Here is an 18146-nt window from a genome sequence, read left to right as displayed (position 1 = left end):
TGTGCATGCATGAACAAACTCTTGTAAAGATTAAACCCTAGAAACTCAACAACCTTTTCTGTTATTTGATATCAGAAGTGAAATTATTCATGAACGTGTCAATGAATATCAATCCTCAAACTCGCGATACATAAATCGAATTGCTTTTGTAAGAATCAGTGTTTATTATTTATATATAGTGTGTAATGGGTTCACGTGTCCCCTATAACCACCAGTGGCCACTATATTCCCCACGATGTTAAACACAAAATGTATTATTGCCTGTTCAAAATGTGTGTTCTAAAACAAGTGTCTGGTTAAATACATGAAATAAAACAAGAACTGAAAACTGAACTATTGTTCTGTGCATAAAATGTGTTAAAGTAGATTTTTTTTTTTTACCAGGCCATTCTCAGGACAGGAACTATAACGATAATCAAATCAAATCATCAATATCTGTCCCTGGCTCTACATGAACTAGACAAGGCTGCGGCAACTCATTACCAATCAAATGAAATCTTTCCCCCGCCCCCCCCCCTTCATGTATCATTGGGGTGATTAACCAATAGCTCCTGAACTTGATGTATTTTCTATTAGGATGAAACTTGAATTAGTATGAGATCGATATCAGCATTTCTATGAACTGTGATAAATCAGGCTGCACCTCGTATGTGTCCTCCTGCTACTCTGAATGAAGCAACGGTGATAACCCAGAGATGTGCAGATCATTTTTACCAATACATTAACCTTCTGATTTTGTGTGTTTTGATTTCACATGTTTGACAACTTGTATCATCAATATCTCACGATCTGCTTGGATGCTATACCAGATTTCTGTGTAAAGTCCATTAGCCTTTGCAAGACAGAATTGACACATCTTAACGTCCACCTGTGTATGATGTAACTATCCCATTTAGACTATTATGTTCAGACTGTATGTAACAGAAATGGTAGCTATGTCATATTAGTACCTACATTCTGAGAATGTGACACACATTTTAAAACACATAATTCGGGCTCTTGTATAATTTGGAGTTATTCTAATAGCAATTATATTAAGGTTTTTAATACATCAATGAGTTACACATGAAATATCGTAAAATACAACACTGTACAAAAGTCATTACTGTTGTTCATATATCTTTTATAACACAATGAATAAGCAAACAATGTCTCCTTCATATATCCATCCATCCATCCACGTAAAATAGTAAGCATATTTCTTAGACAACTCGGCATCCACACGGCCTTCTGAGAGTGCAGAATTTCAACAGCATTGATTAAAGACCAGCAACACTCTATATTCTCCACCTCTACGCCGATTATTATTTTTTTCTGTGTATTACAAGTTTGCTTCGAACTAGGACCCGTACAATCCAGAGAGAGAGAGAGAGCCCTTGCCTGCAAGATCGGGCAGTTCACCAGCATTGATTCAAGTAAGCCTGACTGCTGATGTATGTCAAAACCGGTCCAGAGTTTGCTTGTTTTGAATCAATGCTGCCCAAATTTTGCACTTCCAGAAGGCCATGCAGCAGATGGGCTGTGTTATAAATACTTTTATTTTATTATGTGGAGAGACGAATATGTGAAGGAGACATTGCTTATTTATTTTGTTATGTATATTCTCTTTTATTAGTTTGTTCAAACAAAATTGTTGAAACAGCTTACATGTTCAAAGTGTGGCATTGATAAGTCTATTTAATTAAAAATAATTATCATACTTTATACATGTCAGTGTGAACACTATTTTTTCATTGGAATTTATCCAAGTGTGTGTGCTTTTTTTTATCTGAAGATATATTATATATTATTAAAAACTGCATTTTTGTATGGTCAGCTAATTAAGGCCAGAATATAAAACTCAACATACGGTTTTATAGAAAATAATAATGATATATTTGAGAGGGAATTGGATTAATATTGTTTATAATTTTTTACTGGTTTATAATCAATTGAATAAACAAAGTGCATACTATGATGTAACCGTTTGTCAACACTGCACATTTTAGTCAAACAATATTTCAGTCTCCTCTTCGGTGCCGTTTTATAACATGAAAAACGTTTTGTTGATCTAATTTTTTTCTGAACGTATTTGTTGCCTTTGCAAATTTGACACATGTGCCAACGTTAAAATGTAATAGCTTTTGAAAAAATTCAATTTATACATCATATCTTCACAAATTTTGCTTGACAGGTCCACTCAAGAGCCCTCAATTCTTACATTGTTGGCCTTTGCAAGTGCAGGATCTCACGTCTTAAGCAGCAGAGCTGACACATTACATTTTGTGACATGCATCTACACTACTGTAGTAAGTTAAATGCTGTCGTGAATTTGAGATTTCTGACCCTACTAGCGCTGGTATTTTCAATTCACAATGGCATCGTAAATTGTCAGAAAATCTGTTTTTCATGGCTCAGTGGTGTCATTTACTTTGGATTCATGGCACTGTCACAGACCTGGAGACTACAGTAAATAACCTCCCATTTAAGGATGAGCAAAAGAAATTCAAGAACGTGACAAGGACCATTAAACCCAATGTATGGCTTCAAATGAAAAATGTAGACCGATTGACCAGATCCACTAAAATGCTCCCTTAGTCATATCTATGAGAGTGTTTTATGTCATATTAGTCCTTTGGAAATTATTCAGTGCAACTGAATTTAGACTGCAAAACACACAAGCAGGTAATGTACATAATAAAATACTATATCAATTAAATCATTAATGGCTTGCCTCAAAGCAACGTTGTGTGTTATAGCGATATGGTTTCAGGGTTCAAGTAATTCGTAGAACCAAATATACTGGGATGAGACCATAATAGAATTGCTTTTGGAAAGAAAAAAAAACAATGAGCATATTGTAGGGTCACTCCTGTCATTAAGAGTGAGTTGAAAGTTTAACAAAACACTTTACTGGATACATAGTTTGAAACCAAGCCTTTATATATTGAAACGTTTGAATGATTTTTTTAAGCAGGAGTAAAAATGTCAAGGTTTTTGTATTTTCATAACAAAAACAACAGCAGGCAATATCTCCTTTATATATGTCTGCACGTAATAAAATAAAAGTATATTCTTTACACTTCCCATCGGCCCCATGGCATTTAGGGAGCTATTCATTTCAGCAGCATTGAATCAGTGCAAACAAACTCTGCATTTCCATAGACTGATACATTTGAATTACGAGTAATTAATCTTAAACATCAGATAAAACACAGTAGCAAAAACACTTGAAATTATCTATATCCCCATAGTCTTGGCCATTTGAAATACACGCAAGGAATTTTTCATAGCTGATATTAAAACCCTTCTTGGAATTGGCAACTTGAATGACTGGAATGCACCTGTGATATTTGTGACTTTGTTGAAAATGTAATGTATAATTGCATTCAAAATAAAATGTATAAGTACATTTGTATAAAATATGAAGTTCTGGGCCCCATTCATATCGCTCTGTTGGCCATTATCTTACCATTACATTTTGGTGGATTGACAGCCATCTTTGCATAAAAACAGTTCCATTCAGAAATGATAAATTTAGGGCAATTCCATTGAAAAAGGTACCCATTGCGCCACTGTCAATACAACAATGGCATAATGCCCCAGAGTGGTGGAGTTATGGTGAAGCGAAAGCTGGCAAAAATGCTTGCAATTATGCGGCTTTTGTGTGTGGAACACTGAGAGGACATGGCGCTGATTGGAGTCATGCATTCCACAATAATTCTTTTGCCTTTCTACGTTAAGTGTTGAACAGGATTTCTATATTCTTTGGGTAATTCAGTAAAGCCACGTAGATAGAAAAAATTATACAAAAATATCACGTTCCGATTGCAACACAAGCAATCGTCATCAGGTGAAAAATATACAGTGTTGGACCAAATCTTCAAAGATCGCAACGGTGTCAGGAACAGCAACTTTGGTACACAAAGAGACCACATCGAAACTGACGAGCAAATCACCTGGAGATAGTGAGATGTCCTTAATTAACGATACCAAGTGAGCCGAGTTAAGTACAGCTGAGGTGGTCTTACCAGTGAATGGTTGTAGGGTCTCAGACAGAAATCGGGCCAGCTTGTAGGTGGGTGAGTCAATGGTGGAGACTGATAGGCCGAAGGGGTGTACCTTCTTTATGGATTTTTGGTAAGACATAAAATATGGGTGGTCTAGCAGCAGAGGGTTTTAAGGAAAGCTGCTTGGTTGGTTCGATTAAAAATGTCGAGTCAGTGATAATATTGTTGGTTTTCGTAACCAGGCTGTTGGTGGGATCTCTATTGATTTTGGTATAGCTACCATTATTAAGTAGGTCCTGAATTTTATTGTTGTATGTGGTTTTGTCGATGATGACAGTAGCATTGCCCTTGTCGGCTGAGAGGATGACTATGTCATCTCTCTTTTGTAGTTGAGAAAGCTCAAAGGGCTCATCCTTACGGATGTTGCTAATAGGTGTCTGAGCGTTTTTGAGGATTGCAGTGATTTCCGATCTTGCCACGTCTGCAAGAATGTGTCCCAACCCCTTAAGGGCTACGTCGACCTGGGCAATGATATCATCAATTGCGATGTGTTTAAGGGTGACTGCGAAATTCAACCCTTTAGCTAGAACCGATTTTAGGCTGTCGGAAATTGGGCTGTTACTCTGATTGATAACAATCTTGTCACCGTCTAACTTTTTAACATATGGATCTGGCTACTTCTTGGACATGAGGTTGAACTTGGCAATCAGGTTATCTTTGCAATTAGCTGACATTGAGGCGGCTGACGAGGCAGTCATGTTATCTACCTGTTCCCAATCAGATGTAGACATGTTTTTGTCAATGTTAAGTGTGATTTTAAGAGAGTCTTGTCTAAGTTGTCTAGTTCAAATCGGAGCAATCTTATTCTCTCTGAGATCAGGGCTAGGCCGGCTCTGAACAAGATCTGTTTAGCATTAGGAGAAGTGACAGCAGCAGATGTCCGTGTAAAGGCGATCAGTATTACCTTAGTGTCGCGGCATCTCTTCAGAAACCTCCACGATGACGAAGCTGTGGAGGTGGCCATTGTATTGTGAAGAAGCGAAGTGGGCGGGGCTCGTGATGAAATTTGCGTGTAAATGTAAGATCGGAGTGCTGAACTACCTCCACAACGACGAAGCTGCGGAGGTGGCCATTGCATTGTGAGAGATAGCATGTCAATGTAAGATCGTAAACTTTGCTTCATAATCAACTCTTAGCCTTTAATGTGTACCTGGTGCAATGTGCGAATTGGACAAAAAAGTTGGTGGATCCCCATGAGACTGACTCTGATAACTGTTGTATATTGCAGTGTCTCTCTCTTCCTGGTCACGTGGATTTTTTCTCCGCGTCCTCCGGGTTTTCCCTCCACATTAAAAAACATGCGTTTAGAGTATTTGGCTACTATGAATTTCCCCATGATAAGCCATTTCGTTGGGCTATTAAGTATGGACCTGTCGCTTCTGAAAATGAGCCGCATTGGCTTTAGCCCTACAATTCTGCACCTAGGTAGATGGAGTGATGCTCATAACAACGAGCGGAGCGCCAAGTGGCTAAAATCCAGCAAATTTGCACAGTCGGGGCACAGGTGGTGGATCTGCCAGTCAACTCAGTCAGTCAACTTATAGCACCTGGGTCTGTCCTGTGACCTCCTGCCAGCGGCCTCAAAGTTCACCTCGCATGGCACAAGCGCTGTGGTGACAGAACGGCCACTTAGTGGTGAATGGCGGTTGTTGTTATTGATATTGATAGAATGGAGGCCGATTGGTCCGTTGGTGGGATGAGTGTACCGCGACGTCAGCATGCGAGAACGAATATACAATACTCAGAAACCATCTGTTTGCGTTCAAATAGTTTTTTATTCTGGTTATTTGATGAGAACTGTGTTTTTTCACGTATAAAATCAGTGGGTCATATGCTCTGGAACTGTAAGCTAAAAAAATAAGTGGTTGCAGACAATGGTATTGTTACAGGAGCCTAATGGATCATGAAACTTTGAGTGATCTGTCATTACATTGAGACGATGATAGTGTGAGAATAGGTTTTCCCCTTTTTTTCTGGCAACAAACAGGTGTTGAGATGTTAAAACACCAAACGGAAACCTTTCACAAGGAATCATGTCTGCATGAACCACAATACTTGTGGTCAGAAAGCAAACAAAAAGCATACTCTGATTATATATGCATTGCCTTTGAAACTGAATGGGCCACACCAGAGACAGCTTTTCTTTAGCCTAGTCTCAAAACGGTGTTAGACCAGAGGATGCCAAAAGGCAATGCATATATTATCAGAGTATGTTTTTTTCTTCTTGGTTCTTTCGGTAAAGTCACGTAGAAGGGAAGTAATAAAATAATAAAAATAAAACATAATAAAATAATATAATATAATAAAATAATATAATATTTTTATTATTTTATTACTTCCCTTCTACGTGACTTTACCGAAAGAACCAAGAAGATGAATCCCTGCAGTCACGAAAGCTTTAAATCGAAAAGTATGTTTTTTGTTTGCATTCTGACCAGTATAGTGGTTAATGCAGATATGATTCGTTGTTAAAGGTTTCAGTTTAGTGTTTTAACATCTTAACACCTGTTTTGTTGCCAGAAAAAAGGGGAAACCCTATTCTCATATTTTGGTACTGGCAAAGGAGGTCCCATGAAATTACTGAACAGTTTAAGGATTGGTATTTAACTTTTGCACTTTGAAAAGTATTATTTACTTTAATTCAGGAGACTTGAAGTTATCAGGTAGCATAGTTCTATGGGGTTTGTTTGTGTATCCCCTAACGTAACCACATATATGGTCGTTGTGTGGGCTGGTAATGTGTGCGGCTTCTTTCAAACCCACTTGAAGCTTTATAGATTTTCAAAAATGATCAAAGCCCAGCAGATAATTCACGCAAGTCAGAGGAAAATTATAATGAAGTAAAATGTTTGTGACGCACATGATGCATTGCTTTTTTGTTGATTTAAACAGTTTTATGGACAAGTACAGTTAAGGTTGGTGGCAAAATGCTATTTTTGGGAAGACAATAAAATCTAAATCTAGAGATTATTCTCACCAATTGTACCATTGTCTTCTTATAATAGAACGTCATAAGGGAATCTGAAACGTTTTCAAGGTTCAGGAATACAAAGTTGAGTTGAGGGTCTAGAAAATAAGAAATATCATGAATCCATAATACTCTGTTTCCTCTCCTACTCATTTATTCACGAATACAATTATATTAAAAATAACATTGAAAAATCACACATATATAGCACAGCCGCTAAAAACGAATGCTTTTTTCATTTAATGTTGCTTTTCACATTCTTTGTGGTCATAATGCCAGTTGACCTTTATGATCAGGAACAGGTGTAATCCAAAATATCAAATTTACACTTTCTGACTTCATTGAGACCTGTTAAATATTTAAAGTACATATTTAAATGCATTTCTTAATCAGATGCCATTTTAGCACTATTAATACTATAAAGTGGTTTAAGTTTCTTCAAGTTTATTGAATGTAAACTAAAGCTTCTCCATTACCACTATAATGAGCCATGAATGTCTGTTTGTGTGTAACGTGCGTGACGTCACTCCACATGCCTCACCCCCTCGTCATTAATATTCATGACCGGGTGAATTTTTACACTCACACGGAAGGTCGGGCAAATTTTTTTTTCCGCAAATTCGCTTTAAGTTTGACGTTTCTTTATTGAAAGCAAATCTAATAAATAATTATACGCAGCAACAAAGTGGATTTGGTGTCTTTCTTTATTTCTGCAGCACCTGAGGCAAAATAAAAGTTTAATTTATGCTTCTACATTATGGTAATTTCAGTTGCATGCCGGGAAGTACGCCAAACATTTTGAACAGACACACAAAATCACAACTTTACCTTTTATATATGGAGATTAGTAATCAGTTAATTGTTATGATTAGATGGCGGAGAGGGGGGAGAGGGGGCAACGTGACCACAACGCACGCCACAAGTGTGGTCAGCGACTGATCATCGTGACCTATTGTTGATGAGTGCCCCCTGATCGGATTCTATGGAAGTGTCAAGGCCCTCCCTCCATCCTGCTGATGAAACGGCTGTTGCCCGGCTCAGCAAGGCGAGCTTACGCTAATGATAATAAACCTACGATGAGCGTCCAGCTTGCTATCCCAACCTATGCGTGCACATAAGAAGCATCTAAAGGCACGCGTAATATGCTTTCGGAAATTTCATAATTAGCAATGCAGCTGATAGCCACACACCTGGATAGAAACATTGCTAATGTTAGTTGGCATTTAATATAATTATAGTTGGCATATAGTACGTATTCTTATTAAAGCAATTTGCAATAGCACCTTGGAGAAAAGCTATATACCATTTATACCAATATCCACCATATTAAAAGCTAAAATTGTATTATACAACAAAGATTATATTTTACTGCTGTTCAAACAGCCTCATGCACATGCGGTGTAAAATATGACAATAAATTATGCCAACGTGTAACGTCAACACAATCCTTTTCATTGGGCTCAGGGATGTAACGGGAATTCACAAGGCCACGCGGTTTGTTTTGGGGCGCGCTGAGCGTAGGTGTCAGTGCCATGTGTCATGTCGCAGCCGGTGGCCACCAGATTTATGTTTCTATTAAAGCTGACAGGGGGTCACTGCTCCTGAACCACCGGGGTCAACTCTACATTCTGTAAACTAACATGTAAGCATACGCACCTTTTTGTCTGGCTTTACATTTGTCTGTGGTATACGTGGTCAAAGTGTGCATGTAATATACAGTGCATGTTATATGTTTACTAGTGAACACTCCTAGGTACCTGAGTGAATTATGTTGTTGTTGTTATTATTATAGTATGTACATGTATGTGAGTACCGAATATGCATATATTGCATGTGTATATGCTTATACAGTATATGTAACATGTATACATGTGTATGTATTAACCAATGACGCTCAGGTGCCACTAATATCCATTATAGATATTTCCTATTACTGCTTGAAACAAACAGCCTAGCCAGGCTATAAATCTGTCTTTATCTAATTATGTCAGGCAGAAATCTCCTGACTGCATTTGCAATTTCATTTTAATATGCACTGCACAAATACACAGTCTATGCATTAGCATGCACGACAAAGTGTAGCATGAATCAACCCGTTCAATGGATATAATGGTTATCTTGTTTGTCTCTTCTGCAGTATTTATTACTTCTCGAGAAGATCAATTCACCTCCTTCTCATCTGCAGCGTGTTAATTGATTAATGGCCACTGGGGTGGTCGCAGAGGGCCTGGCGAGCCAAGAAAACAGTACACCACAACCTCGCCTGCCAGATTCTTGTCAGGATAGAAAAAGTTGCTCCAGCCAAACAGAACAAAAAAAATGCACCGCCTTGTCTGGTCACATAGCACGTTAACAATCTCCTCGGAATCACAACTTACAATTACTTGTTGATATCCGTTATTGACGCATTCAAATAAATCAGGCTGGGATCTGAAATGATTAAAGGTATGCCATTGAACACATTTATTTGAATGCTATTCAGTTGACATTGTTGGGTTTCCGACACACCTTTTGTAAAAGCCATTCCTTTAGTCTACGCAGTAAAACATGAACATCCTTAAATACACACAAATAGCATCTAATTCTGCAAATATACATAGTATGTAATGCAATTAATGCTGTTTTCCAGTATTTGTTCAATAGAGGAATGAAATTGCAAATGTAAAAAAATATATTCATGCATTAGCATATTCATAGAAAATATGTATACTATTTTAATGAATATATTTTGTACTGCATACTGTATAGATAAATATGTAATATTTACATTACTTCTTCATCCACATTAAATTCATAGACAATGCATACCTCTTACGTGTCTCCATTCATTTGTTCCTTTGACACTGACAAGAGAAAACGCAATTAAGCAAATTGTGTTTAGTGGCTTTCTCTGTATTTTTAAGTCTGATTCATGCCACCATTTGAATATATTTTACGTGTCCGTTTATTAAGCCAATTTGTGTCACTGTAGAGTGCATTTTCTCTTTACTCATGATGTTTTAAAAAATTAAATTGAAATAAATTAGTTGCCATCGTCACCTCAACGCATGTGCAACGTAATGAGAAGGAAATTATCAGCAAATGGGGATGCAGAATTGCTTCACAACACTTTTGCACTCATTTCAGTCCATTTGTTGTTATAGTACAATAAATACAAATTAGCCTTAGCAACATAAACACAGAGAGCAATATGCTGTTATGTCTTCAATACGTGAAGACTGTTCTTCTAAACACATGTTAATGCGAATCTGTGTAATTTAAAACTATGAACATAAGTACATGCTTGTGGATAGTGTGTGTATGTTTAGGTGCAGTGGTGGAGCAGTGGTTAACTCACTGCGCAATAAACCCGGCGACCGGAGTTAGATTCCTGGGCCTCCCCTAGGTCGACTCGGCCTCAATTGACTACTTCGTGCGGGTGCGTAAACATCGCCTCTTGGGAGACAAAGGCGGCCGGGCGTGATGCTGCCCAACCTCACCCCCCTCGTGTGCCATGCCGGTCTTCATAGGTGCTTGCTAACTGCACTTCCCCCAACAGTCTGTTAAAGGCTTTACGGGAATATTTGACTTTGTGTTTAGGTGTGCGTGGAATATGAATAACAGCAAGGCTGCAGTGAGCACAGGTTATGGCCGAGACCAAATCTGCCTCGCTAGGCGTTGTAATGTATTCTCTTTTGTTGAATCGTTGAAACCCCAAGGCCTCTGTGGCCATGCCAGCCATTGGAATTATATTCTCCGAAGTGGCGCTAGTCTCTATCGAAGTAATTACTTGGCAGCATGTTCTGTCTTCCCAGCGTTTGAGTCATGAGTTCGCAAATAAATAGCTTTGGCCTCCTTTACATGTTCCCACCTGCTTACGAACAAAGCGATTATTTATCACTGGTGGATTACAATAATAACAGCATTACTCATGTCAAACCTGCCCTGCACTCGGCACTGAGATGCAAAAAGTGAAAGGTCAATACAGTGTATGGAAATGGAGAGAGGGCTGCATAACTCACGCAGTGTGGTGGCAGGTAGTTGTGAATGTAGAATAGCATTGGAGAATCTACGCACTGGTGGAGTACTGCACACAGTTTTTGTTGTAACTCCTGAAATCAATCGGGAAAGAGGGCAGCGGGAGGGGTGGTCTCTTCTGCTGTTTAGATCTAGAGCACTCTGGAGATCAGCAGGGGTGGATTGGGGGGGGGGGGTGTTTATGTGTTAAACTAGTGTTTCTGTTGACAAGCCCATTAAACGCTATGGTAATGTCCCTTCGGGAAGCATCTCACTGAGCCTATCTGGAAACACTCAGAGGCACTGGGAAGCACAATAAATTCCACACTAAGCTATGTGTTGCATACCATTCCTTTCCCCCACTGCCATTGGAAGTCAACAGAAATTCACGGTGGAGTTTAACAGCGTGGCTCTCCATTGTATCAAAAAGTTGATGTGATGGAAAACTTCATAATGAATGGCTCGCTGCTTTAATGCAGTATCATGCATCTTGGACTCCTCTTTCTATGCATACGATGTTTAACCATTATGCAGGGTATATTTACAGATGGAAGCATACAACTTGAAAATAAAATGCTCTACTCTCATGAAATTGTCCCCGAGCTTGCCAAGACAAATCTGAATATATATCTGTGCAGAGTTTTTTTTTTCTATAAAGTCACAAACTAAATTTCGATTTAAAGCTTTCGTGACTGCAGGGATTCATCTTATTGGTTCTTTCAGTAAAGTCACGTAGAAGGGAAATAATACAATAATAAAAATAAAACATAATAAAATACAATTCTCACGACGTTGTCTTTCCGACAGCCCTGTTCTTCACCTGAGGACGGCTGCTTGCGTTGTGGCCGAAACGTCGTGAGAATTGTATTTTATTATGTTTCATTTTTATTATTATTTTATGATTTCACTTTTACGTGACTTTACCGAAAGAACCAAGAAGAAGTCACAAACTGGTAAACAACAGTATACCCATGACTGTGATACGTGTGCAACGCTTATCACGCAAAGTAAACGCGGTACAAAGTACATGCGTTGACAATTGTGCTGCAGCGCAGACGGCACGTTGCCGTCGACATGTACGCTGTGCGTTTCCACCACAACAAACTCCCGATCATTAAACAAAACTCAATGGCGCACAAGTAAGTTTTCGTGCCGTTATCTATTATACATGTTTAATTCAGTATTTTTTCTCTTCCTTTTATTAAACATGAATCTGCATTATTTTCTACAAGAATGTAATGTTTTATTCATGCACATTTCTGGAAGAAAAAAAAGAGTATGCACGATTGATGTGTTGGCAACCGTGCAAGGCTGCTGGCTGCCACTTGCTCGCCGTGTCGACCTGCACGCGGCTCTCCAGGGAACGTCTTGTGGATGGACTGCTCGTGCCTCCTGCCAATATTCGAACAACAACTAAAAATATCAGGTTTTAAAACGTATCCCAAGCAGCAAGGTTTTACCACATTCTGTATTGCTTCGATATTGTCTTTTATTTGAGATGTGTCTCAGCACTGCACTGTTTGATGGACATTTCCAGTAAAAGTTTGCAAGTGTGTTTTTTTTTATAGAGGATTCAATGAGTTTGATACTATACTGCTGCGGGAAGAGGGTATGCAGGGTGCTGAAGTCGTACTATGAACCCAGTAGCCTGAAATCGACCCCCAGGCATGACTAACATCAGTGACGAGCGATAACTGAATTGATCCTGTGCTCCCCACCATTCACCTACCCGCACTGACAAGTGTGGTGAAGTATGGTCAATAAAGCCCCGCTATTGACAGTGGGCGTGTTTTCGTATATTTGGAGTTTAACAAAGAGCTGTAAAACATATATTTTGGTGCTATTATTATACAGCACTGCATTTGTTGGGAGTCGCATGACAGACATCTAAGTATGATTCCTGGCAATAGCTAACATCAGTGTTAGCTATGTACCATCCTTTACCAACCCACACTGACCATCGTGACTGATATAACGTGGGGAGTCCTTTATCCCCCCCCCCCCCCCCCAAGGTGAATTAACAAAGGGGTTGTACATCATTATTTTAATTAGTAAAACAAATACTTCATCCTATTGGAAGTTAGGAATTCCGTATGTTGCTTTTGCACGTGCGTAAATGATCTAAGGCGATGTGTTATATTCTTCGAACGCATTCGTTCTTCTCCTTCATTATTTTTTCTTTTAAACAAACATTTTGTTGTATTTTTTATTCCAGTCCCATCCCGAGTATCGTCGCGTATCCATTCAGACCGCTCGTAGGGCAATGCAACCCTGCATGTTAGGGAGCAGCTCACAGAAGTGGCTATTACATGGCTACCTCTGAGGTCACTTCAAAGTTACTTATTGTCCACGTAATACAGGGAAACACTCTGAGGGCAATATCCATGACAGTCAAACTGATATTTGAATTCTGAGTGCTGGAATTTAACCAAAGTGCAGCACCAAATTGAATGTGATGGTTTTACTGGTAGGAACCACCTGGTTCCACCAGCCCACAGGGGATTATTGTGTCCGTCCGTCGTGCATCCAAAAAAGGGAGGGGTGGGGCTGGGTGGAGAGGGGAGGGTGGGGCTGGGTGGGGAGGGGCTGGTCATAACCTACTCACGCCGGCTTGTGCCCACCCTCACAGTCGGGCATATTTGCGGAATACACCACGCCGCTGTTGATCCTGGCCATTGACCGAGCAACCCAACGTTCCTACCAGCTCCCTCTGCAGGAATGCGTTTTTGAGTGCAGTCATTGGTGACCGCTTGAGACCATCACCTCAATACACTTAGGTACCCTGTTTAATTACAGGCTGTTGGTTGCCTGCATTCATACCTATGATCTCATAATCATAATCTTTATTCATCCTGGAGAAACCCGATGAGTTCTAACACTCTTTTTTCACGGATGTCCAGTAGGGGCGGGTCAGATGTCAACACGGCACTCCGACCTCTGAGCCGCCGGGGTCACTTCAACGTAAATGCTTTCTCCTGTAATCCAGTGCCGTCTCCGTTCTGCAGGAGCGGGGTGAGGAGCAAGGGGTCACAAGGGCCCTTGAGGATCTAAAGGCCAACTTTTACTGCAAGCTGTGTGACAAGCAGTACTACAAGCATCGCGAGTTCGACAACCACATTAACTCTTACGACCACGCACACAAGCAGGTCCGTCACAGCCTCGCTGGCGACTGACTGTGCACAAAGCTCCACTCCGGATAGCGACTCACTTATCAAAGTATAAAAAAAGCCGAATATTTATACTGGAAGAATCCGATGAGCCATAAAACTCGTTTGCACAGATGTCCAGTAGTCTCACCCCTTGGCAGCAAGGCATGCTGGGCCAATATCTGAAATGGTGTGCTTATATCAGAAGTTGCCCTCGGCCTCCCCCTATAATTATACTGCCCGGTGCAATTAACTATTTTTAAAAATAAATCCAACACGTTCATCAATAACATTGGCTTAAAGGGACAAACAATATGTTGTATACAATTGTTATATAGCATAAGGAGGTTTTCTTTAATTTGAATCTTGTTTATATAAGGTGCGCTTGTATGCAGTTTACACTTTGGTAAAACATTTATTGTAGAATTACTTGGAATGTGTTTGTCTTACCATGATAGAAAACATAATCCCTTGTTCCCTGGAAGTGCACTTCTGAAACTCTAGAGGCAAGGCTCTGCTTGTCGTGCCTATGTCCCCCACCACAGAGGCTGAAGGAGCTGAAGCAGCGGGAGTTTGCGCGGAATGTCCTCTCTCGCTCTCGAAGGGAGGAGAGACGGCGGGGACGAGCCCTTCGGCGTGTGCATTGCCTGGCGGAAATCAAACAGCTGCGCTGGTGAGCACATCCTCGCAGCTAGCCACCTCAGCTGCAGATCACCCACGCGACAGCCCACAGCTTCGTGTGTCTTCTCTCATGGTTCCAAGCAGCATCTACGTGGCCGCTCAAACGCCTTGCCATATGCAGGATGCAACGCCGGACACACGTGGCCTGATTCACCTGTTTTCCCGGAAACCTTTTCTGCCGATTGTCAGAAATACGGGCAGGGAGGAGCAGAAATTAGATGGTTTTGTGCCTAAAATTAGGGTAAAGTTATTTTTTATCTTGCGTGTGAATTAGGCCTATGTTTTTTTGCACGTGATCAAGAGTTAATATAATTGATCAGTATTTACACAAAGAAAAAAGCATTCTTGTTTCACCTGTTGTGTAAAAAAAAACTGCATACAATATTCGCATGGAAATAATGCATAACCATATGATCGCATGATAGCATTAGTGACATAATATGCAAATGAGCATTTTTTATAGACTCTGGAGGGTGAGAAAAAACTTAATTGTGAACAGCCCGTCACTGATTTAATATTTTACACAATTGGGTTATTGAATGGACAGTTATTAATCTAATGAACAAATGCCACCGAAATTCAACAGTTATGTCTCATATAGGTGATTATGCCCTCTGCCTGGCTATGATTATCTTTGGCCTAATACTAATAATAATACCTTGTTTCAATTGGGATCCTGTGAATTTAGAATATATTATGGATGTCACCAATTGGTCTTTGACTTCACATTCTGCGAATGATTTGCCCATTTTATTTCCATTTAAGTGACCCGGTAAAATGGAAACTATCATGTAAGCAGAATCAATCACCCATGCTACCACACATTCTGCAGGTTGCTACATTACTCCTCTTACACACATTATGCACGTTGCAACATTACTCCACTTACATTAACATTAGCTGCCTCGCCGTTGCTGCGACACCTGAGCTACGCCCATGTTAAACCTTTACCTGGCAGCCCGTTAATTGGTGGAAACCCACCACCAGCACCGTCGTTGTCGACCACTCCCTTCACTTACATTACCATTAGCTGCCCTGCCCATGCTGCTGACACTTGGGCTACGCGCATTTTAAACCTTTATAAACAGTTTGCCTTTTAGTGGCTAACCGCCATTTTCCTGATGACGACCGCTTGCGTCGCGATCGAAACGTCGTGGTTTTTATTTTATTTTTTTATTCACTTTATTCTTATTTTTCTATGTGACTTTACCGAAAGAACCAAAGAATATTACTCCTCTGTTAGGCAACAATAAGCACTTTCTGAGATAAAACTCAATGCACTCCGTAAAAGTGGTTGAATTAAAGTTTTGTAATACATTTTGTTAGTCAAGGTTGTAACACATTTTTGTAACCATATTGGAATTGAACTTACACTTTATTTTATTCTTAATGTGAAAGTGGATCAGTGTTCATTTGGTGTAAAATCTAATTTATAAACACAGAAATTTATTTATGTCATAATTGTAAAGATTGTTTGTTTCTACTTCAGAGGGAAACTACAAATTTTGGGTCTGGTGAAAAATACAATATATCTTTTTGTATCCCAATCAGCTTGCTGGCTGCAAACATGAGCAGATGCTCACTTCTATTATTCTTCACTCCAATGCCAAACTTACTAATCATTCTATCTCTGAATTTGTTTTTATCAGTGTTTGCATAAGTTACCCTTTGAAATTTTCAAATGCATTTTATCTTTAATAGTTGCTAAAGAGAAACAACCCCCTGAGACGCCGATCAAAACCATCACGTTACCATACATAGCAGGCGTTACCAAAAAAAAATCCAAAATCTTAAACAAACTCAAGATCCAGGTCCGATTCAGTACAGTACACAAAATCCGTGATCTAATCTCATCTATGAAGAATGTCATTCCTGACATGCAATATCCTGGAGTCTACAAACTAAGTTGCACCTGTGGTGGGTGTTACATTGGGGAAACAAAAAAACATATCTCGGACTGTGTTCGCGAGCACCAGTCAGATCTGAAACACGGCAGAACAAATACCTCCGCCGTGGCTGACCATTGCTATAACGCTATGGGCTCTCATGATATTGTTTTTTTCCGAGACCAAGGTACTCTGCAAACCTTCGGGCTACTATCAAAGGTTTGTTCACGAAGCCATCCAGATATATAAACACAGACACAACTTCAACCGAGATGATGGGTACAAACTGAGCAATCATTGGAATGATGTCATTAACCAGGTAAAACCTTAACTGCTTCATGGTGTTGCCTTCATATCCGCATCTCCAGTCTTCAGCCTCCCACTCCCAGCCCCGCTCACTTCTCCCCCCCCCAACCCCGGCAGTTTGCCGTGCTCGCCTTTTAATCCCTTCCAGCAGCGCCTCACTTGGCAGCGCTCCCCTACCCCACACCCCCCTCTCTATCTCTCCTCCCTGCCTCCTCCCCCCTCTCTTACCTATATAGCCTCTTGTCACAGCAGCCCTTTTGCCCACTTCACCAATTGTTTTCTTGCTGTGGTTGTCCCACCTGATGACGGACGCTTGTGTTGCGCCCGAAACGTCGTGATTTAATTGATTTTATTTTATACCTACGTGACTTTACCGAGAGAACCAAAGAGTATAGTAGAGCCACACTTTACTCAGTGATTAGTGAAGTTGTTTTTTTTAAAACGCGTTGCCTCAAACAATAGTGTGTACGCCTCTGTAATAACACACTACACTAGGACGGGTAAAGAAGCTAGTATTAAATAGTTTTTCTTCTGAGTTCATACACACGTTGGTTTAAAAAAAAAGAGTAACTTTAATGCCAAATAAAACTATTTTTCTGCCACGGAGGAGGAAAGGAGTTGACGCTTTATCAGACTGAACTGCTGTGTTCATAATGCGTATGCACACACACTGGCGCACAGATGTATTCAAATTAGATATTGCCTGCATAACCACAGGGGCCTTCTAACATTTGCATTGTCTGTTTTCATCACAGGAGAATGATTCAATTTGCAGATGAAATTATCTCTACGACAGATATCACTATGAATAGATTCTCTATAAATTCACATTGTATTAAATTGCTAATTGGATAACGTGGTTTTTTTTGTCTTCAGTATATAGGTCTTTGTTATTTGATTGTATTAACAGTTAGAAGACTTCACATATAACGGTCCAATTTAAAAACGTGTTCATATAGTCTCTAAACGGCGAGTTATGCAATTCGACCATAATTAGTTTACTTCTGTACATTTGTAAACAACAATATTAATGCCCCCCCCCCCCTCCACCAAGATGGCTTGTCTGCCTTAAATACAGCCCAAAAACAGACACAATCAGCGCTCGCGTACTCAA

General features: G+C 39.9%; 1 protein-coding gene across 1 annotated transcript in view; it reads left to right on the top strand.

Moving 5' to 3' along the window:
* The window catches only part of ZNF804A (zinc finger protein 804A), a 101952-nt gene that overhangs the window by 76589 nt on the left and 7217 nt on the right, over positions 1–18146 (top strand). The window contains exons 2-3 of the mRNA XM_061557051.1: positions 14019–14159; positions 14705–14832. Coding sequence (XP_061413035.1) covers positions 14019–14159; positions 14705–14832 — 269 coding nt within the window. The remainder of the gene's footprint in view (positions 1–14018; positions 14160–14704; positions 14833–18146) is intronic.

This window comes from Lethenteron reissneri, chromosome 23 (genome assembly GCF_015708825.2).
Source record: "Lethenteron reissneri isolate LAM-NWPU_2019-01 chromosome 23, ASM1570882v1, whole genome shotgun sequence".
In the NCBI taxonomy this organism is placed as follows: Eukaryota; Metazoa; Chordata; class Hyperoartia; order Petromyzontiformes; family Petromyzontidae; genus Lethenteron; species Lethenteron reissneri.
Note: the sequence above shows the minus strand (reverse complement) of the source record. Positions and strands in the feature narration are given on the sequence as shown.